This window comes from Ochotona curzoniae, unplaced genomic scaffold (genome assembly GCF_017591425.1).
Source record: "Ochotona curzoniae isolate NIBS_2020 unplaced genomic scaffold, NIBS_Ocur_1.0 patch433, whole genome shotgun sequence".
NCBI lineage: Eukaryota > Metazoa > Chordata > Mammalia > Lagomorpha > Ochotonidae > Ochotona > Ochotona curzoniae.
In genome coordinates, this window is record NW_024467010.1 from 1,170,056 (window position 1) to 1,193,156 (window position 23,101).

At 54.4% G+C, this 23,101-nt stretch overlaps 1 protein-coding gene across 1 annotated transcript; it reads right to left on the bottom strand.

The window, feature by feature from the left end:
* Window positions 1-4,092: 4,092 nt before the first annotated feature.
* LOC121167894 (structure-specific endonuclease subunit SLX4-like) lies at window positions 4,093-22,107 on the bottom strand. Its single transcript, XM_040997596.1, has 15 exons — window positions 21,666-22,107; window positions 17,933-18,114; window positions 16,262-16,474; window positions 14,888-15,096; window positions 14,239-14,534; window positions 13,589-13,802; window positions 13,196-13,284; window positions 12,248-12,394; window positions 11,147-11,313; window positions 10,050-10,395; window positions 8,276-9,515; window positions 5,772-5,874; window positions 4,969-5,153; window positions 4,767-4,872; window positions 4,093-4,523 (listed from the first exon to the last, which is right to left on the bottom strand). Exons 1-15 carry the CDS (start codon window positions 21,945-21,947, stop codon window positions 4,178-4,180), a joined length of 4,125 nt encoding a protein of 1,374 aa, XP_040853530.1. The 5' UTR covers window positions 21,948-22,107; the 3' UTR covers window positions 4,093-4,177.
* Between the last annotated feature and the right edge of the window lie 994 nt (window positions 22,108-23,101).

Here is a 23,101-nt window from a genome sequence, read left to right on the forward strand (position 1 = left end):
GCACCCACACAGACCTGCTCCCCTAGCACTGTTCACAGCCAAAATGTGTGTGATATCTACAGTGGAATATTGTTCTGTTATAAGAAAGAATTCTAACACTGGAGCTGAGTGGAATTAGGTCATGTTGAATAATAAGAGCCAGGTATAGAAAGATGCTACGTGTTCTGCATATATGACAACCAAAATTAAAGAAAAAAAAAACTTAAACCTGCTAAGCCCATGTATATCTGTTGCGAGGGCAGAATTTTGTCAGACTTTGATTTTTTAAAAAGATTTATTTATTTATTGGAAAGGCAGATATACAGAGAGGAGAGACAGAGAGGAAGATCTCACACGTGGGTGCAGGGTCCCAAGGGTTTGGGCCGTCCGTCCTCAACTGCTTTCCTGGGCCACAGGCAGGAAGCTGGATGGGAAGCGGGGCTGCCGGGATTAGAACCAGTGCCCATATGGGATCCCGGGCGTGCAAAACGAGGACCTTAACCACTGCGCCATTGCGCCAGGCCCCAAACTTTGATTTAAACCTTGGTCTGCTAAGTTGACAGGAATGGTATGTGACTGTAACAGCCATGGTTCTCTGGATGTCTTACAGTTCACCTGAGTGCAGCTAAGCATCTCTTCTCATAGCCCCAGCCTGTCCTCCCGTAGTCCCCTATCCTGCTGTAACCCCCACATCCTCCTGTAGCCCCCTATTCTCCCATAGCCCCCTATCCTCCTGTAGCCCCCCGTCCTCCCATAGCCCCCATCCTGTAGCCCCCATCCTGTAGCCCCCATCCTCCCATACCCCCCATCCTGTAGCCCCCATCCTGTAGCCCCCATCCTCCCATACCCCCCATCCTGTAGCCCCCATCCTCCCATAGCCCCCATCCTCCCATAGCCCCCATCCTGTAGCCCCCTGTCCTCCCATACCCCCATCCTGTAGCCCCCATCCTCCCATAGCCCCCATCCTCCCATAGCCCCCATCCTCCCATAGCCCCCATCCTCCCATAGCCCCCATCCTCCCATACCCCCCATCCTCCCATAGCCCCCATCCTCCCATACCCCCCATCCTCCCATAGCCCCCATCCTCCCGTAGCCCCCCTCCTCCCATAGCCCCCTGTCCTCCCATACCCCCCATCCTCCCATAGCCCCCATCCTCCCGTAGCCCCCTGTCCTCCCGTAGCCCCCCTCCTCCCGTAGCCCCCTGTCTTCCCGTAGTCCTCGCCTGTCCTCCTGTAGCCCCCACCTGTTCTTCCAGTGTACTGGGTCTATATTGTAGCTGTGAAGCACTCACTCAACTATAATGCAAACTTAAAATACTTCATCTAAAAAAAAAACCCACTACTTTGCATCAACATAAATCTTATTTAAAAAACAACACCCTAAAAGGCCAGCCACTGGCCTGTCCCTCTTCCCACTTGGGAGAAAGACAGGGGATGCCTGCATGGTGGGGTGGGGGTCACAGGAAACCACCGAGAACGGGGAGATCAGGGTTCTGTGGCTATGCAGGGACAAGCTCGCAAAGATGTGATGCCCTCTCATCAGCAGCTTGTGAACCCCGGCCCCCCGTCACCCCACAGGCAACTTCAGCATCTTCCTGTGAGTCACCACAGCCTGCGAGGAAGCAGCTGAGCTTGGGCTAGTGGTAGGCCATGCCCCCTGCCCCCTGCCCTGAAGGTGGCCACCAGCAGGTAGGTGCATCGTGGCCATGGAAGTGCAGAGCCGGCAGGTGAATGACACAGGGAACAAACAGAATGCCTTCCCAAGCAGCAGACCAATTAACAATGGAGACTGCTGAGTTAGGGGAGGGGAGCTCCTGGGGTCTGGTGTTTCCTCATCAGGCAGGTGCGAGCCAGCAATAGTTGTAGAACCCTTGGGTGCATTCAGCAGTTTGTTGGACTGCTGTTTGTCCTACAGGTCCTGTGCTCAGGTGATGGAGGGCAGGGCACCTAGGGGCCCAGTGGGAATTGGTTCCTCCCTGTTTGGAAGGTGCTGGGAGGGTGTCCCACTGAGGCTCCTTGCAGGCAGAGCACCCGACCAGTGGCTGCAGCCTTGGCTGTGGGGGTGCAGCGTGGGTATCTGGAACCAGGCTGCCCACAGGATGCTGGAAACCACAGGCGCCTGGGGAGTCTGTCACCTGAGGCCAGATGCACGCACTTGCTGTTTCTGTCTCCTTTCAGGGCTTGCAGTGGGTGGCTGCTGAGGAGAGGCAGCTATTCCACTCAGTCCTTGCTTCTCAGGAACATCCCTCGGCCCACCCAGCCTTGCTGGCCTTGCGCTCAGCTCAGCATGATCCTCTATGGGAAGCAGGTGGGCTCCTCCCGGGGGCAGGCATGTAAAGAGGGGAGGGCTCTGCAGCCTTACTGTGGACACAGCTGCTTGGGCGGGAGCTTTGTCCTCGCTGTCACTGTCACGATGGTAAAGGCATGGGCTTCCTGCTTGCAAGGCTGGGGGCCTTTCCCTGTGCGCCTCCTTGCTGGGGGTAGTAGCCCCTTGCCTGGGCTAAGGCCTGGGCTGTGAGCCAGGCAGTGTGGTCTCTTCCCAACTCTGATTTGGTCACAAGTGAACATAGCACTGGAATGCAGCCCTTGTCCCTGCACTGTCTCCTTCAGGCAGGACAGTACTTCTGGGAGGGAACTCCCAGCTGCCTTGTCCAGGGAGTGGGCCCCGAACCCACAACGGCAGCCACATGTGCCATGTTCTTTGTCAGGCGATGAGCTGGGCCCAGTCCGGCTGGCTGATTCCTGTGGGCTGGGCCAGGTTCCTCTTCCAGACCCCATGTGTGGTGTTTTTATCACTGTCACCATCACTGCCAATGCAGGGCTTGTTCCCCCTCAAAGCAGCAGGCCCCAGGACAAGGCAGTGCTGCTCAGCATGGGATTTGGGGTTCTGTCCCGCTCCCTCAGCTGAGACTCGCCCACTTAGCTGCAGCACCCGAGAGCCAGCCCAGTAGGCCTTCTGCTCTCTGCCCATCAGTCAGGAGGCCGTAACTTCCCATCAGGGCTCCCCCCACAGAGTCTGTGAAGTCACACAGGCAACCTCAGGCGTGCTGCTTACAGAACAGCTCAGCCAGGGCCAGGGAGCAGAGCTGGCACAGTGTGCGCTGCCATGTTAGCAAGAGCATACACTAGGCTCTCAGCTTCTCGCTGTCCACCTTGCTGGATGTAGCCCTCAAGTCAGAGCCTGGCCCCTGCATTAGGCAGAGAAAGGTCCTCTTTCTCCCTGCAGCCCACAGTAGCCCTCTGCAGCTTGCCCTGTGAAAGTGGGCTCTGGAGTAGAAAAATGTGCCTGTGATGACCCTAAGGCAGGGCAGTCCTGAGGCCTCACTTGCAGCTACCTAACGTGGTAGTGTGGACCCCCAACATATGTGTGAATGCGAGCCTGTGACCCCCTCCTTCCCCACCCCATGTATGTTTTATGATAGGCCAGGGACTCCCCCCCCCCACAACACACACATGACAACAGTAGGTCTGGGACACCTCTCCCCCAGTATAGGAAGGTATACCACATCAGGTCCAGTTCATATCCCTGGGGAGCTGTCTGGAGTAGCAGCCCAAGGATCTATAAAGCCTTTGATTTTATTGCACGTCATATAAAAGCAGCTGTACCACATGTAAGACAAGCACCTGGAGCCTCAGACTCATTTTTGGGCCTTTGCCCGTGCCTCCTGGCTGCTCCTAGAGCCCTCACAGCTCTGGGGACACGCTGCAACCTGCTCACCAAGAGTGTGCTTGCTTTGAGGCCTGGGCTGTGCTAGGCCTGGGGGCCGTTCAGCGTGGAATCTGCTGGTAACAGTGAGAGGGCCAGGAGAACTGGCCCTGGTCACATATGGCCAGGGTTGGTCTCAGTGCTGAGGCAGCGGGGGCCAGCCCTGGCCTGCAGCTCAGGAGGCACTTGTGAGCCACAGTGCATGCAGAGTGGCCAGAGGGGCAGGATCAGGTCTTGCCCAGGCCAGGAGGGGCAGCCCACTGGGACAACATGAGGCAGACAGTGTACTGGCAAGGAGTGGGGCTATAGCCTTGATCCTGCTGCTCCCAATTCCATCCAGGAAGCACAGTGGAGAAGGTCTGGTGCTGTGGTTAAGGCTGAGACACCTGTGGAGGCCTGGTGGCCCTGGGCATCCTGGCACCTCACACACAGGGACGGCAGGGGCTTCTGGTGCTAGGAGTGACCTCTGATAGTGGAGGTCAGGCTGCAGCCATCACTTCTGCCCACCTTTCTTCTTGCCCACACGCTGCAGCCTCTTCCTGTTGAGCTTCTCCTTCCGGGCAGCAGCGGTGGTGAAGGTGATGCAGTGAGCGTCCAGGATGTCCAATAGCTTGCCCATGGCCACACGGATGCCGTTCTGCCTCAGCTCAGTCTGCAGTTCAGCCAGCTCCAATGGCTGGTACAGCAGCACCTTCCGGTGCAGGGCTGGTGTGGAGCGGATGTAGCGCCTCACTGCCTCCTCCACGTCTGCTGCCGGCATGGCTGCCTGGGAGGCACTGATCCCCTGCTCCTCATCACCAGCTGACTCGAGGGCCGCCCCAAACTCAGCGGAGGAAGAGCTGGAGAAAACAGACGGTGACAACTGTGACACCCACTCCCTGGGGCCCCGTGCAGCTTGGCACGTTGGTCCTGACAGCAGCCAGCCTGGGTAGGGTCCCCTGGGTAGGGAGGCACAGGGCATGGGGTCAGGAGCTTGGCAGGAAGAGCCCCTTACAACTATCTGACCTTCCCAGACTCAAACCCAGAAGGCAGTGGTGGCTTCTTGGCCCCAGAGCTTCTGACCCTGCCACTTCCATTGTTACCTTTGTGAACTGAAGGAGCTGTCACTGCTGTCCACAGATTCCTGGGAGGCTGGGAGACGGGTGTCCCCCTCAGGGCCTGCTGGCTGGCCCGGGCCTAGGACACCACCTTTGGGCTGCTGCTTCCTGTGTTGGGGGCCCTTGATCTTTGAAGGTCCCTTGGAACTTTGAGGTCTGGGGCCCCAGGCAGCTTCCAGCTGGGCACAGCCCTCAGCCCCGGCAGGCTTGGAGGTCTCGGTGCTGTGGCTCTGGCTAAGCGGGGTAGCCAGGGGCATCTCTGAGGCCTGGATCTCATCCTCCGAGTCAGACTCCAGGGTCTGGTGTGTGTACTGGAAGATCTCCTTCAGTTTCAGAACCATCTGGCGCTTGGGCAGAGGCCGGACTCCAAACCTGCATCAGAAACCACGGAAGTGTGAGGCCTGCACCTCACAGCCTGTATTCCCACTTGGTGCGTCTTCCATGTTAGTAAGGGGCAGTTACAAGCACACCCAGTGATAGCTGTGTGTGACTCAACTCTTGGGGGCCCGATTTTGAGAAACACTTAAAATACAGTGTCTGTGCTATGTGCCAACTAAGCTTACTGCACAGAGTACTCCACCAGGGACGACCCCGTTTCCTATAGAGTACTCCAAGGAGGAGTGTCCCGTGCTTAATGTGACTTTCCCCGGGTGCCGAAGGGCCCAGCAGCCTCACGTGGATGGGATCATTCAGATTCTTTGGACCAAGACTCTCTCGCTGCACTGTTAGCGCTGGTACAAGGCTCCATCCCTGTGGAACATGGAGACCACGTGAAACATGCCTGGGTGGGGAGTTAACCTGCAGGAGTCTCATCTGTTGGCCTCTTGGGTCCCATGACTCGGGAGGCCCAGGAAGTTCACCTGTGCTCTGGCAGCGGCACATGCTTCTTGAAGGGTGGACTGCAGAACCTCACAGCCGAGCCCACCAGACCCGAAGGGACCACGGGTGTCCTTGAGCCCGATCACGTGCAGGAGGAAGAGCAACACTGACCTGTCCAGTTCTTTCCTCAGTACCGGTGTCTCCATGATGGAATACCTTGGCATTGGAGTTATGGGTACTTTGGGGGGCAAATTCTTCTTCCGATTAGCACCTTCTGGATGAAACAAGCAGCACACATCTTAGCTCACAGGATGTGGACTTAGCGCTCTGAGCCTGCATGTGGAGCCACTGCAGCCAGGGTGTCTCTCCTGCCCCAACGACCTGTGCAATCACACTTGGACTGGAGGTGCCATCTTGGAAGGCCATTCATGGGCCTGTGGACTGTGCCCTGTACAGGGCTGATGCTGAATGAGAGGCACTTCTGGAACTGGTCAACCATTACATTACATGGAACTCTAAGTGCCTTACTGTGCCGTGACAACTTGAGACGGTCCCTGTGACCCGCCTGTGCTGGTGGCTACCAATAGGCAGACCTTAGTATTAATTTAAAATTCAACAATGAAAAACAGGCAAAGGATCTACATATGCACTTCTCCAGAGGACTTACACAGGGGTCGGTGTGGTGTGTGGCAAATCAGGGTAAACTGCTGTCTGTGGTGCCAGAATCCCATGTGGGCACCAATTTGGACTCCAGCTGTCACACTTCCAATCCAGCTCCTTCCTCGCATCCAGGGAGACCTGGATGGAACTCCTGGTTCTTAGCTTTGGCTCAGCCCACTGAGGACATGTGGGGAGTAACCAGCAGAAGGATCCACGGTGGCCAGGGGCTGGATGCAGGAGCCCTGGGGAGTGCAAGAGTGGCCACCCAGTGCATTCATTCTTTCCCCTCCCTCTCACTCTTGCCTTTCAAATTAAAAAAAAAAAAAATGGCTGCAGGGGTGACTGTTGACAGGGAGATTTATTTCTGAGGTGACAAAAATGCCTGCAGTTAGTGACGATGGTCACATAGCCTTGAGTGCACAACAAAACCCACCAACCTGTGCACCCAAAGAAGGTGAATTTGGGGATCTGTTACTTTAAAAAAAATCTTGGGCCCGGCGCGGTGGTGCAGTGGTTAAGGTCCTTGCCTTGCACGCCCGGTATCCCATATGGGCACCGGTTCTATCCTGGCAGCCCCACTTCCCTCCCAGCTCCCTGCCTGTGGCCCGGGAAAGCAGTCGAGGACGGCCCAAAGCCTTGGCACCCTGCACCCATGTGGGAGACCTGGAAGAGGCTCCTGGTTTCAGATCAGCATAGCATCGGCTGTTGCGCTCACTTGGGGAGTGAATCATCGGATGGAAGATCTTCCTCTCTGTCTCTCCTCTCTGTATATCCGCCTTTCCAATAAAAAAAATAATAAAAAATAAATCTTTAAAAAAAAATCTTTCCTGGGCCCAGCACGGTGGCGCAAGTGGTTAAAGGTCCTCGCCTTGCACGCCAGGATCCCATATGGGCGCCGGTTCTAATCCCGGCAGCCCTGCTTCCCTTCCAGCTCCCTGCCTGTGGCCTGGGAAAGCAGTTGAGGACGGCCCAAAGCCTTGGGAACCTGCACCCGCGTGGGAGACCCAGAAGAGGCTCCTGGCTTCGGATCGGCATAGTATCGGCCCGTTGCGCTCACTTGGGGAGTGAATCATTGGACGGAAGATCTTCCTCTCTGTCTCTCCTCTCTGTATATCCGCCTTTCCAATGAAAAAATAATAAAAATAAATCTTTAAAAAAACAAATCTTTCCAACAACTAGGACAAGTTAGGAACACACAGACTTTGATTTTTTTTTTTTTTATCCGCTTTAGGACCAGGGATCCACAGGAGAGCAGAGGCTGTCTCCCGGAAGACGTGCCCATTCTTGGGTCACTTTGTGGCCTGTCATGAGGCCTCATTGGAATCTGCAGCCCAGGATGCCCTGTGGCAGGGTTTGTCACCCCTGGAGCTGGTGAGAAATGCAAATTCTGGGTCGTTCCGGCCTCCCCCCTCCCAGAAGCTTCTGCCCTGGGAACAGTAGCTCTGAGGCTCAGAGACTGAAATGACGCAGGAGGAAGCCCCCCTCCCGAGGGAAAGGAGCATGGGCTCACTGCCCACGCCCCTACGCCTCATTCAGAGCACTGGGTGGCCACTCTTGCACTCCCCAGGGCTCCTGCATCCAGCCCCTGGCCGCCGTGGATCCTTCTGACCTGCCAGTTCTAGATCCTTCTGCCTGACTCCTTCCACCCTGCATGCTGTTCCCCAGGTGCACCACAAGGAGCAGGAGTCAGCACCGCATTCCTTCTGACAGCAGAGGCGGATATCCCACTGGTGGAGAGGCCGCGTCCTGTGGGCCCAGTAGGCTGGGCACTCAGCCGGTGCAGCTGGACACTGGGTGAGTGCTGCTTCCCTCTGCTGGAAGAGGGTGAAGCTGGGAGTCCTTGTCCCGTCTCAGGCACAGCTGAGGCTCTATAGGTACCGTGGTTTGGAACAGGGGCTTGCAAATCTGGGTTTCTAACCAGTACCCCAGGGAGTGTCAGGATGCAGCCATTTAGGGCCTGACCTGCAGGCTCAGGCTGTGTGGGCCCCCCAGGCCCTCCCACTCCCAGCACTTACTTGGCATCTCTGACGTGGCTGACCGCTGAGCTCCATTGGCACCTGGGGTCCGCGCTGCAGGAAGAGCTTTTGGTGACCTCTGCTCCCCGCCGTCCCAGTCATCCCAGAGAGCCGAGTTCAGAAAGCTTGGTCTGCTGTTCCCCGGGGAGCTGGCCGGCAAGGATGTCTGCGGAGACCTTCTGCCATGGGTGGGTGGGGTGACCAGGAGGCCAGGAGCGTGACCAGCACTGTAGGCTGGGGCCTCCTGTGCCCTGTTGCAGGGGCTGCTGGTACTCAGGGGGCCCGTCCGCTCAAGATTCACCTGGTCGATCGGGATCGGGGAGAGGGGCTCGGCGTGCCAAGAGCAGTCGTCCACCAGCACTGGAGGCTCACGGTCCAGCAGGGGGCTGCTGTGTGCCTGCAGGGAGGCGGCCTCCTGCTCACCCTCACTGTCCTCCACTTCTACCACCTCATTCGCCTCAGCCTGGAGGGGCCAGAGCGGCCTGGGCGGAGAGCATGTTGGGAACTGCCAGGCCAAGTCAGGGAGGCTTCCCCCAAGGCGACTAGGGCCCAGTGGAGAGGAGTGCTTGGGGTGCCTTGCGTGGGGCCTGGAGGGGCTTCCGCAGCCCCAGCCCCCACCATCGGATGCCCCCGAGGTGGCTGGAACATGGGCTGCGGCCTGGTTCTGGGACACGATCACCGAGAATGTGTGCGCAGTTCCCCTCGCCCGGGGAGTGCGTGCAGCCCTCTCGTTGGCTGGAGTCCTGGGCCTGAAGCTCACGATTCTGGACTGGGATGAGCAGTCATGGCTCCTGCTGACCAGTGGTGTGGCAGGCACCAGCCACGAGGTGTCCGTGGTGCTGTCCTCGGGGTCGCTCCTCTCACAGAGCCCCTCCTCCTGCGACTCGGCTCCTCCCCCAGGCGGGCTCTGGGAACGCTCCAGGTCCGCGTCCACATCAATGACCGAGAACAGTTCAGCGGACTTGGAGCTAATTCCTGACACTGTCCTTTCTTTTGGGGAGCCAGCAGCATCCAGCATGCCCTTGGCTTGCTCCAGTCCCAGCTCTTCGTCAGAGTCTGATAGGAGGATAACCTCACTTTCCTGGCTCCTGGTGCAGGGAGTGCTCAGAGCCTGAGAGCTGAGCTGCTCTGGCCTTGACTGGGTGAGGTCAATGGATGCCAAGGGGTCCCAGGCGGTCGAGGTCCCCCTGGCTTTGTGTTCTAGCTGGGTCAGCAAGGTGAGGACACTGCTGACCCTCTTCTGCGGGGAGGGTGCGTGTGGAGATGGCAGATGTGGAGAGGCTGCTTCAGGCAGCCCACCCTGTGACTGGGAAGAAGCAACATCTGTGTGATGCAGGTTTAGACATGGCTGGCCAGGACTCCTGGAGACGGGGTGCTGCGATGGCGGGGAGCTGAGGCGGGGTGGGGATGCCTGCTGGGAAAGCCCTGCCCCCATTCCTCTGATGGCTCCGCTTTGCTGCTCGCCACTGCGCTTTGTCTGGGATGATTCTGAGAACTCTGCTTGTTCCTTGTGGTGGACAAGGGCAGACTGCGAGGGTACTTCTCCCCGTGCCCAGCCACTCCCAGGAGGGCTGGGGGAGCCACAGTGACTGCCTGACTCCTGTGGCGCTTCTTGCTCCTGTGTCCCTGCCTCCTTGGCTCTGATGTGGTGCTGGCCCCGTGATGACCGGCCAGCGCGTGGCCTTGTGTTGTCCTGGTGTGGTGAGGCCTTGGCCCCTCCCAGCACCGAGAACCCCGTTTGCTCAGTTGTTTCCAACTCCTCAGTACCCTGCACGCTTGCCAGGATCTGTGCAGATTCCGGGCTCTCCTCCCGGGGCTGGGCAGCCTCGTCCATGGCTGTGGCCCTTTGCCCCTGGAGAAGCTTCCGCTGAGTTGCTGCAAACTCGTAGATCTCCTCCATTTCGGCCTCGTTCACCTGTTCCCTGTCTCCTTCACCGTCCTCGGGGTTCATCGGGGTCTCTGCCTCCTCCTCGCCGTCCACCCACACTGACTTCAAGAGCTCTTGGAAGTTCTCCACTCTGCTGGCACAGCTCTTGTCCTCCTCTGCCCACTGTTCTTCCTCAGACTCCACTGTGGTGGGCACTTGCTGGCATAAGTGGACAAGGTCACTCACACCAAACCTGTAATAGGAAACACTGCCAGTCGTTCCCACACAGCACAGGCGCCTGGGCAGGGAGAGATGCATGCTCAGCCACCCTCCTTCACGGCTGTGGTGACCTGGGCAGGCCTCAGCCGGCCAAGCAGGGTCTTCATGAGCTGGGAGTTGGCCCTGGCCTTTCCCTGCTCTGAAGACAGAGCCCACGCACCTGCCCACAAACACTCCAGGGCATCTTAAGGCACATTCACAGACATGAAGGGGTGCATCCACCTGGGTGTGCCAGCACAGCAAACCAAGAAACCGGAGAGGCAGAGAAAATGTGCCCCTCAAGGCAGTGTGCCCAGTGTCGGTCCTGGCAGAGTGCACCTGTGGGCAGGCAAGCCCAGGCACCTGCTTACAGGCTCAGCGGCCCAGTGAACCCTGAGCTGTTATTTCTCCAAGTGTGTGTGGAAGGGCTGAGGTGGCCCTGGTTGACAGGGCTTCCTCAAGGCTCTTAGGCATGGCACTAGGGGGAATGCCTCTTCTATGCTAAGCTGCTATGTGTACACAAAGCCGGTTAGGCTGCTGAGGCAGGGGCTGGACCACGCATGATCGCCACATACACTTGCTTGGCCCTGGCTTGGCCATTGCAGCCATCTGGGAAGTCACTGAGCAGACAGAAGATCCCAGTCTCTCTTTCAAATAAATAAATCAACCCTTTTAAAAATTTGCATGAACAGGACTCAAAGTTCTGCCAGTCCCTGAGGCTAGAATACAGGGGAGGGGCCCCATACCTGAGGGCCAGGGAAGTGAGGTCAGGGACCAGGCGGGGAGACAGGCTGGTGTCCGCAGTGTAGAGGTAGCGCAGGAACGCCTGCACTGCCTCAGTGCTCACGTCACTCAGCAGCACACGCTGGCCCTGGGCCCCGTCCTCCATGGCGGAGAAGCCTTCGCTGCTCACCTGAGGGCAGAAAGGACACAGTGAGGCTTCCTGACAGATGGTGGAACCTGCATGGTGTGCAGGGCCTGGCACATCCTGCGCAGCTCTGGCCTAACGGGGAGAGCATGGGCCATCGCTGGACCAGGAATTGTGTGGGTCAGGTCATGACCAGTCTCTTTCTTTAAAAGCCTGTTAGGATTATCTGTTCAAGAACCCAACTAGTTGGCTCTTGACACGTCAAGGGCTCTAGAACTTTTTGACAGAGTTCATGTAGTTCCTGCTGTTGCTTAAGTCGAACACCAGGTTAGCCTGTGTCAGAGCACAACTCCCTGAAGACATGAGAACCTCCTATGAGAGAGATCTCTCGTGGGGCAGGCATCTGGCGCAGTGGTCAACTGCTGCTCATCCTTGGGTTTGAGTCCCATCTCTGCTTCTGATCCCAGTGTCCGGCTACCATGCTCAACAGTCTGAATCCCTGTCATCTCCTTGGGCTCCTGGCTTTGGCCAGGCCCAGCCCTGGCTACTGCAGCTATTTGGAGTAAGAAAGCAGATGAAAGATCTCTCCTCTCTCTCTGCCTTTCAAATAAATATAGGAAATACAAATAAAGTCAGAGAGAAGGACCAATTGTAAAACTTTATAATTACATAAATTGAAAGAGGGGAATAATTCTGGAGAAAAAGGCTTTCATTCAACAGAAACAGAGAATGTGAGGTTTCCCAATCCTGAGTTCATCCCCTCACACCAGCAACTCAACGTGCCTTTGTCCTCTTTTTCCACAGAAATGGGAGCCTGACCGCAACAAAGGAAACGAGCTTGAGTAGGAGAAGCAGGGTAAGACCACGGAGAGGGTGGTGTGAGATGGAGGGGGCCAGCAGAGGACAGGGAAGGGGTAAGGTGGGAGCGAGAGTCAGGTGACACAGAGGGAAGGGAGCCACCCAATGGGCACATACTCACATACTGAATGAGAAGTGGGCATCGGGCATAAAGCACAAACTTGTGGGCATAGAGCACCTCCCCACTGTCCGTCTGGAACTGGACATCACTCAAGTGTGGGTTATTGACCATGGTGCTGAAGTCGGCAATCAGCAGCCCAAAGGAGAGCTGAAGTGGGACAAAGAAGAGGCATTAGCCCTCTACCACCACGAGACCTGGCTAAGGAGGGCACCTCCCCCTCTTCAGGGCAAGCTGTGCTGGACTCCACTTTGTCACTGTGGGCACTTGGCAGTCCAGACTGATGAAGATGCCAGCCTTGTTCTCAGGTTCTACTGCCCACCATGCCCTCGCTGGCACAGGAAGGCAGCAGCAGTGGACAGAGGCAGGACAGTCGAGATAAGGATGTCCTGGTAGCATCCAAGGTTCTGCAGCGCTGGGCAAGTGGGGACTTGGTGCTCAGAGCAGCTTGGTGTGAAGGACCCACAACCCAAGTCCCAGTAGCTGCAGAACCACTGTCCATGGCCATGCACGATGCCACTGCACTAGCCTGTGTGGGGTGTGTGGCTAGAGAAAATGTCTTCATGGGGCAGTGCCAATTCTGAAGGAAACCACATGCTGAGCCCACTCCTACACACACAACATAGGATGCTGCACTGTGAGTTGGAGCCCAGCCCCATCCCCACGCCCAGCAGGGCAGTGAGGTGAGGAAAGAGCACGCAGAGCAGACAGCTGTGCAAGGCTGTTGCACGAGCAGCGATCCTGGGCTCCCAGTACTAAATGGGCTTCAGGACAGAAGGGACAGAAGCCTCCGCAGCAGTGTCCAGGGGTGGCCTCTGCTGTGTCCATCTGCTGGGAGGCAGAGCTGCTCCTCGGAGACCTATGGACTGGGGCAGGGTCTGGAAACAGCAGGGGGCAAGATTAGCCACGGCCCCCACATGAGGTGCTCACGTGGGAGACCCCGGTCCTTACCAAAGCATGGTCGCCTCCCTCAGGGTGCTTCTCCTTGGGTGGCAGGACAAAGCCAGTCAGTGGAAGGCTGCAGGGTACCACATCCAGCCCTGAGAGGAGGGGTCAAGGTAGAGATAATGTCATCTCTTGATGACATGAACAGCCAAGATGACGGCACCCACCCCACAGGACAGGCTGCACCCGTGTGCCTGGGAAGGAACAGATGGAGAATGTCTTCACAAACAGGCTTCCTCGTGTGGACTGCTGGCTCTGTGTGCCCAGTGCTGGGGAAAACTGGGACAGACTGCCTGTGCTAGTCACTCCTGAGCCAAAGCTCCCAGAGGGACTGTGCCTGCCCCTGCAGCACAGGGCTGAGCCACTGCATTCTGTCTGTTGTCTCACCTGGGGCTCCACCTGAACTGGCCAGGTCTCCTCTGCTGGGCTCAGGGCTGGTGTTCAGCTCCTCCTGTGCCAGGTCCACGAGGTCCTGCAGGGCCTGGTGCTCCCTCTGGGTGGTGGTCAGCGACAGGTCTCCAGCCCCGTGGCCTGCACCGGGACTGCTGGGGAGATCAGGTGGCCCTGGCAGGTCTGGCTGTGGCTTCTCAGGTGTCAGTGGCCGGGGAGGCTCCTGCAGGTAAGTCAGGGTGACTGCGGCTGCTGTAGAGCATCAGCCTCCACACAGGTGCAGGGCCCCGCGGAGGACCGAATGTCACTGTGCTGCTCTGACTGGTGAGACCATGCCTGTTACTCCTTTGCAGGAAGCCAGGGGCCTCAGGAAGAAGAGACTCGCCCAGACCCACCTGCAGGATGGTCTGGAACACGCATTTTGAATGCAGGTTCCTAGGTCCCTCCTCTGACGCCTCATGCCAGCCACACTCTGAGGAAGCATGGTCAGTTCTGGACATCAAGGGTCTTTCCTGGGAGAGACACTCAGGTGCTACAGAGGGAAAGCATGGATGCGCCCCTTCACCTCCCCTCCGACCTGTGTGCTGCCCAGCGTTGGTAGAGGACCTCCCACCTGTGCCCCAAGCATCTGCATGTGTGACCGGAGGGGCAGGGCTCACCTTGGTGGGCTGCTGGGGCACGATGGGGGGGACCAGGTTGGCTGTGTAGAAGGACTCCACAGCCCAGGCTCCGGTCAGGGCACTGCCCTCCCACAGGGAGTTCTGCTTCCCTGCTGCCTTTCTCAACTCTTCCTTCAGGATCCTGCTGGCTGGCAGCTGCGGCGTGCTGGGCATCTCCATTTCCTCCGACAGGAGCATGGCCACGCGGTCCTCTATCTGCCTGCCTGTCGTCTCCGAGTCTTGGATTAGTAGCTGTGGGGGAGACGCTGGGGGTTTCTTCTTGCGACTTTTCTTCTCTGGAGAGACCCAGAAGTGACACGGTCAGCAGTGGAACCTGGAACTCTTTCTCGCTCTGTCTTTTTTTTTTTTTTAACAGATCTATTTCTTTTTATTTGAAAGACATATATACAGATAGACATATATACATCTCCCATGAGGGTGCAGGGTCCAAGGCTTTGGACCATCCTTGACTTCTTTCCCAGGCCACAAGCAGGGAGCTGGATGGGAAGCTGGGCTGCCGGGACTAGAACTGTCACCCATATGGGATCCCGGGCACGTGCAAGGCAAGGATTTTAACCACTAGGCTACTGCGCCAGGCCCGGAACCTGAAACTCTTTTGGCCGAGGCCACTGCTCCTGGCCACACATACCTGCTCCAGGTCGAGTCCTCTCTGAGAAGGCGCTCTCAAGCCTGAGGGCTGTTGCGGCGGGGCTGTGCTCCATCTCAGACCGGGATAGGGCCATGGCTACCAGCAGGTCCTCGGACGGCGCTTCAGGCTGGCCGACCTTCCGCCTCTTCCGTGGCTCCTTCCTGTGGGAGGTTCCTTTCCGTTTCGAGCCTCCAGTTGGATTGCCAATGCTAAAAGGTGTCCAAATGGAGAAGTTGGGTGAGGGTCAGAAGCATCCACGCTTCTGAGGCCAGGCCCACTGCACCTAAGAGGCCTCCTAGGATGGCTCTCCTTTGGGGTTGGGGTGGGGGGTGAGACACTAGCAGAAGCACCTGCTTCTTCAGTTCTCTCTGTCAATTCTCCCATCTGAGGGCATTCCACAGAGGCCGAGAGGTCAGCCAGTCCAGGCAGGGCCAGACAGGACACTGCTCGGCGGGCTCCTGACATGTGGTGCTGCGCACCCCAGCTATGACAGCGTCTGGGAGAGTCAACACTTCCTGGTTTTCCAGGTCGGCTCCCTAGATCCTGCGGTCTTCTGCCTGTTCAGATGCCCTGACGGCAGAGGAGTTCTCACTGGGCAGCTCCTCCGTGTGGGGCCTGAAGGACAGGCTGGGCATCTGTGTGCAGCAGCCTCTTGCACTGGAGGAGGCAAGTGCAAGGAGCTCCCGGCTGGAAAGGAAACATGGCCCCACAGGTGGCCCCGGCCTCTGGTTCTAGTGCGAGCTCACACTGGCCACCGGGCCTGGGACCACTTGAGAACCTCAGATTCTCCTCACAAGGTCTAAGTGAGCTCAGACCCAGCTCCAACTTCTGTGATCCTGTGTGATAACCATGGCCTCTCACCAGGATGCATGCAAGGACAGGAGCCAACACTTGTGCTTCTGCCAGACACCCCCAAGCTTTGCCTCAGGGGAGAGGAGGTGCAAAGTCCCGGTGACAGTGGCCAGTTACAGTGGCTTCGATGATGTCCATCTTAAAGCCTGGCTCCTGACAGCTGTCACAGGAAAGGAGCCCGAGCCCGAGGCAGTTGGGGCCCACGCCGCTGGTGCTTCCTAAAGCCAGGCTCAGTGCTAGCATGGTGGGGGCAGTGAGGCGCCAGCACAGCCTCAGCCACCTGGGCCTGTGGTTTGCATGCCAAGGACCCACTTCCCTGCAGTCAGAGTGCCTCCTGTTTTGACAGCAGTAATCCATGCAAATTTTCTATCAAGGGACCTGTGGTTCTGTCTCACCAACCTTGAACTGTGTTGAATAATCTGACATTAATAAAAATGAGACTACACTGAGGTGAGATCCACACTGTAAGACAACAGTGGATGAGGAAAAGTGAACACGCAGCCCTGTTCACAGGTGACCCACCTGGCTGAGGGAGGGGGTCCTCCTGCCTCGGGCTGGGCCGTCTGCAGCCGCACGGCCTGCAGCAGGAGCTGGGGGCCGACCTGCATCTTCACCGCGCACTGCTTCAGGTGGCTTGCTCTGCTCTTCAAGGTGAGAAAAGGCTTGCCGCAGATGGGGCACTCGGGGATCTGAGGGGCAGGTGGTCTTTGTGCTTGTTCTGCCTTGTCTAAGCACCTGGAGAAAGACAGGGAATCCAGGAGGTCAGCTGGGATGCATGTCAGCACGGACACGGTGTAACCGTGCTGCTACATCCTGTCCCCTAAGCCAGTGCACTCTTCACAGCCCCGGGTTTTCTAGCACTCAGCTCAAGGCTTTGGTTAGATGTCTGCTAGCAAAGGTGGCTAAAGCTGCCAAAATGCCCTTAGGTCCCAGGGATCTCAATTTGGGTGAAAAACACTCAAAAGACCTGAAAACAGGTCTTGGCCAGGAGCTGGATTGCACACAGTGGGTTGTATCTCAGCATGCAATGCAGCATCCTGTCATTGCCCATGGGTGCTCCACTTCACATACAGCTTCCTGCTTATGTACCTAGGAAACTGGCTTAAGTCTTTCAGTTTCTGCTGAATGTGGGACACAGGGATGAAGTTCCAGACTCCTGGCTTCGGCCTGGTCCATCACAGGCACTGTGGCCTTCTGGGGAGTTAACCGGCAGATGGAAGATACCTTTCTGTATCTACATGTGTTTCTGTAACTCTTTTTTTTTCTCTCTTTTTTAATGATTTTATTCATATTTAAAAGGCAGATTTTTATAGAGACAGAAGAGAGAGATCTTCCATCCACTGGTTTTCACCCTAAATGACTACCAACAACTGCCAGGAGCTTTTATTGGGTCTCCCAGATCGGTACAGGGGCCCATGGTCTTGGGCCATCCTCCGCTGTTTCCCCGACCACAAGCAGGTAACTGATGGTAAGTGGAGCAGCCAGGATAGGAACCAGCATCCATGTGGGATGCCAGCACTTGCAGGCATGGGATTAATGTGGTAGGCCATTGTACTGGTCCCACTCCTCCTTCAAATAAATCAACCTTAAAACACGTGTCCAGAGCAGCTCACTCTCAGGGCCCAAAAGGCAGAACTGGGTGAAAAGCTCAAGATCAAAGTGTGCACACCAGGGGATTTTTAGGCATGAAAACAAATGAAGTTATGTGCTACCTAATGCTTTGTGGCCAGCAGTAGGTCACATACACAGCCTGCTTCTGTGAAGTTCCACAGCCCCGCGATGTCTGGCTGTCCTGGTTTGTTGAAGGACACTGTGATGTTCACACAGTGAGGAAGCAGTGCTAACCATACCGATACTTTGTGGATGAAACACAGTATTAAGAGGGCAGAGTAAAGGACAAAGACTGTATTACCCCAGCTGCACAGTGCCTGGAGAAGGCAAATCAGACAGGAAGCTGACTAGTGGCTACCAGGGGAGGGAGGGAGCAACAGGGAGTGACTATTAATGGGCTGGGATTTCTTTTTGGGTGATGAGAATAATCCAAAAGGGAATTTGTGAATCATGTGAGTTATTTCTCAATGAGGTGACAATATTGAGGTACTTCTCAGGCATCGCCAGGTTCCCACTAGAGCCTGGAGAGACCCTGGCTTTGGATACATGCGTCAAGGAGGGGACAGGGTACACGGTTCCCACCTGTTCATGTGCTGCTCCCGTCGGACCACGTTCATGGTTGAGAGGTTCTTCTGACAGATCTGGCAGAAGAACAATCCCTTCTCCTCCAGGCTGTCATTGCACGCAGATGTTGCTTCCTGCCCAAACTCCTGCTGCAGGGCCAGCGCCATTGCAGCGTCACTGTCTGTGGCTGGCAGTGCAGGCTCACATCCTGTGAAATACCAAAGGGCGTTGAGCACTGGCCCCAGAGACGGGCATCCTCGCGGATCTCTGCCGTGGGGCCACTAGCTCACTGGGCACGGACACCAGGCAGTGAGAAGAACCTGACAGAGCCAGCACTGTCACACAGCAGGTAAGGCCCTGGCTTGACATGTCAGCATCCATGGGCATGCCAATCTGAGACCCAGCTGTTCCACTTCTGATCCAACCCCGTGATAACGTACCTGGAAAAGCAGCAGAGGACGGTCTGAGTGTTTGGGCCCTTATACCTCATTGAAAACCCGGATGAAGCTCCTAGCTCCTGGCTTCAGCACAGCCCCAACCATTGCAATCATTTGGTGAGTGAATCAGAGGATAAAAAATGTTCTGTTCTCCACTCCCTGCTTGTAACTCTGCCTTTTAAATACATAATATTTAAAATGATATATATAGAGAAGCCTGGAGCCAGTACCACCTGCAGAGACTGGGCACGAAGGGGTCCCTGGCAGTACTCTTCTCAAATTTTACCACTCATACAAATACTTGGGAACCTGTTAAATTGTGGTTCCGATTCAGGAGTTGCAGGTGGAGCCTGGAACCCTGTTTCTAACAGCTCCAGGTGTGGCAGCTGTGCTGTGGCCCAAGACCACTGAGCAGCAAGGATGCAGGGAACTTGCCTTTTACTTCTACGAGTCATTGAATGATTTAATCAGAAGAAAGTGTTTTGAAGAGATGAAACCAACAGAAAACAACAAAACCCATGTGATAGAGTTTCCACTGATCTTTAGTGAACTGTGTCTCCTTCAAACAATAACGACTGTGGCATCGTACCGGTCAAAATAGGTCCATGTGGCACCCAGACCTAACGTCCAACAGGTTCCAACAAGATCAGTGCCACCAACAACCTAATTATATAGGACACCTGGTGTCTCTCTAATCCTGGGACCTGCTCCAACCGGAAGTGGGAGAAAGGTTGCAGAGACAACAGTGCAGCCTCAGCACGGTATCACAGGAGGTGGAGAGTGAGTCAGGAGCTGGGGCTGTGGAGACCACGATGGAAATCTGACATAAGAACCCAGACCTGGAACTCGCTGGAGGGAGTGGCACAAGTGGCTGCAAGCAAAAAGTTGTGTACCAACTGCAATAAGTAAAATCGCATTGTAGATCTGTGGGTGACAGAGCTTAGAAACCTGCCCCAAGGAGAAGACTCTGCTAACCAGAAGTACAATGATCAAGAGCAAAAGAAGAGACAAAGGCACAATGAATATTACCAAAAACTCCCCTGCAAAGGAGCAAAACCCTTTGCCAACTTTTAGAGTTCACTGAGGAAGACATTGAGAAAATGGGGGACACAGAATCCATAAGACTCATTTTAAAGATTCTGATAAAAAATGAGAAGCTCATGCAAGAGTTCAAAAAATTTAAGGAAGCAATAAAGCAAATCAAGGCTGGTATATCAGAAATTAAGAACACAGTAGAGCAAATGAAAAGTACAGTGGAGTCTCCAAAACAGAATGAAGCAAGCAGAAGAAAGAATCTCAGAATTAGAAGATATTTCCTGTCACCAGGGGGAAATAAACAAAAAGCTGAAAGCAGCACTGGATCAGGCCAAAAAAAGTATTCAAGAATTGAAAGACACTATTAAGAGGCCAAATATAAGAGTTATGGGAGTCCCAGAAGGTGCAGAAAGAGAAGCTGAGTTTGCAAATGTATTTAATGAAATAATAAAGGAAAATTTCCCTAATCTGGAGAAAGAATTGGGAAACAAGATCCAGGAGGGGCACAGAACTCCCAACAGGCTTGATCAAAAGCGATCTTCACCACGACACATGATTATCAAGCTCTCTTCAATTGAACATAAGGAAAAGATCCTTAAATGTACACGTGAAAAAAAAATCAATTGACATATAAAGGAATGCCAATTAAACTCACAGGAGATCTCTCACAGGAAACTCTATAGGCCAGAAGAGAATGGAGTGACATATTCCAGATTCTAAAAGAAAAAAATTGTTGGCCTAGGATAACATATCCAGCAAAGCTTTCTTTTGTCTTTGAAAATGAAATAAAATTCTTCCACAGTAAAGAAAAGTTAAAAGAATTTGCCTTTTCCAAACCTGCCCTACAAATGATACTTCAAGATGTTCTCTTAAAAGAGAAGAGGAATAGCGCCTACCAAAACCAAAGGCAAACAGGAAGAACATCCCAGTAAAATGACAACAGAAGACTAAACCAATGAACACCCATTGCTCTTGCGCTCTGGGGTGACCTGAGGCTCCTCAGTGTTCTCGGGGTACACTCTGTCAACCCAAGACCAGGCAGGTTTTCTGTTTCTTCTCCTTTCGCTGTTTTCAATGAGAGATGAGGACCCATCTTGCTTAGGGGACAAGAATGGGACCAGCTGCCATCCTGTCTCCTGCGGTGGTCCAGTACAAAGCGCACCAGAGAATCACTGCTCCGAACGCTGAGCCTGGAGCCAGTGAGACCTCTGATGTCCTCACTACGTCCCTGCGACACAGGGCTCCGGGAAGGGGCTACGTGACACCATCAGGAACTAATAAAGCAAATCCAGAAAGTGAGAAACCATGTAAGACAACTAGCGTGGGCTCTTCCGAAAGTGTCATAGTTGTGGGGCGGTGGTATAGGACATGAGCTGCTCTTGAATTTCCACCTTCAGAGATTGCTGGGCTGTGTAAGATGCAATGTGCAAGCTTACGTTCAGTGCTTGTTCAGGAAAAGAACAGCTTCGAAGGGTATTCTTGGGGTCACTGGGGAAATTTGTATATAAGTGGAACACAAGGTGATATAACTGAATTGGGCATAATGCTGCTATTGTGGTTAAGAAAGTAAATCTTAGGAAGTGATGTTACATTGTGTATAACTTTCAAAAAGATACAGAGGCATAAAAAATGCATGTTGGGGCCTGGCATAGTAGCCTAGTGGCTAAAGTCCTTGCCTTGCATGCATCCAGGATCCCATATAGGCACCGGTTCATGTTCAGGCTGCTCTAGTTCCTATCCAACTCCCTGCTTATGGCCTGGGAAAGCAGTCAAGGGTGGATCAAAGCCTTGGGAACCTGCACCGCATGACAGACCTAGAAGAAGCTCCTGGCTTCAGATCAGCTCAGCTCCAGCTGTTATGGTCACTTGAGGAGTGAGCCAGTGAATGGAAGATCTTTCTCTCTGTCTCTCCTTCTCTCTATAAATCTGACTTTACAATTAAAAAAAAAAAAGTATGCTGGAAGTATTCTGATTTTAGAATCACAAAACTAATTAAGATCTGCAAAATTAAATTAAAAACAAAATGCCAGCATAGGGGATTCATTTACACTGTAAAAACTATTTAACGGAAATTTTTCATAATAAAAAAAAAAAAGAAGGGGAAAAAAAAAAGTTACTTTCGTCACAGAGCCTAAGTCAGAAATGACCCAGGGAACCTTCCAGTGTCAGGCTGGATCCGAGGAGGCGGCAGGGTAACACACCAGCAGCACCTGCTGGTTCCTTGTGCCTCCCTCCTTCCAGAGTTAGAACCTGGCTGTTTAGAAAAGAACCACGTTTGCCCTACCGTGCCCCGCGGTCAGCTCCTCTCCAGGGCTCTTCAGGCCACGGTCTTCTGGTGCAGCCCCGCGGGAACACTCTTCTGAGGCATGTTTCAGGCGCTCCGGGTCCACTCTCTTGAACTGCTGCATTCGCTGCAGAACCAGCTCTGCCGTTCGGGTTTTGCAGGAGCTCGGAGTTGCTGTGGTCGAACAGAAGGGAGGTGGCCGGCAGTCGCTGTCAGGAGCACTCTCTGGCAAAAAAGGAAATACTCCCATGCATCTCTTGCAGCCAGATGGTGCCATCAGATACAGGTGAGGCACCAGGTTCAAGTGTACCTTTCCAAACTAGTTCTGATTCCGACTGCAGAGTGCAAACTGTTGTTGGCGACCTTGCTGCTTGTGGCAGTGCACACACAGTTACCAGTGACACAGGGGCATGAGTGACACTCAGCAGGGGCTGGTGGCCACACAGCTGTGAATACGCTGCAGACTCCTAAACTGCACATCAAGAGCGACTCTATGGGGTGTGAATCTCTCTATAAAATTGTTAATAAAGTATACTAATGACAAATGTTTTTCTCCTTCTAGCTTTTTCTCCTCTAACTTGGGATACAGATGGCAGTGCCATTCCACGAACCCTGTGAAGTTGTACGGCAATGCATGAGTTTGCATGTGGGTATAATTTCCTGGGAAATCAGAGATCATAGTTTTGATCAGATTCACAAAGGAAGCATGAAGGACCAAGAATATTATAGCAACAGTACTAAGTCTCCTTGTGCTAAGACCTTGCCATCACTGTCCTGAAAGGTGACACTGTTAATTGAGATTAGGAAGTAGAGGTGAGGACATTTTAGATGCAGAATTCAGGAGCCCAGAGGCTCTGTGGTGTTTTACATGCATGGTTGATCTCTAGTTCCGCATGAAGAATGTCTGCTAACCCTAGGTCTCACTGCACCAAAGGGAGGACGGGAAAGCTGATTTACACAAACAAAACCAGAGGAAGAAAAAACATGTCTATATCAGCCATGAAAACAAGGACCTGAAGGTTTTCCTAGGACTTCAACCCTTCCAGCCCACCCATATTCTCAGAAGCTGAGCCACATTGCCTGAGCTATTCCAAGTTACCCATCTTGGACTAAATTCAAGAAAATGAGAGAAGTTGCATTATTTGCACATTTGTGTAATTCATGTGAACCACAAAATTGATAAACAATCTGTGGAAATTATCAAAAAGCAGAGGTCCCAAACATTATCAGGTGGACAATTCCCACATTTCTATTTTTAACAGTCCCAGGACTAGACGGTTATTTTAGTAAACAGCACAAGGCCAAACCCGCTCATTACGCAGTGTCCACGGCTGTTTTTCTCACCCAACAGCGGTGTGGAGTGCCATCAGTCCCCAGGATCGTTGGGAAACTTCCCAGCACACCTCCTACCCCTCAGGATCCCCCAAATCC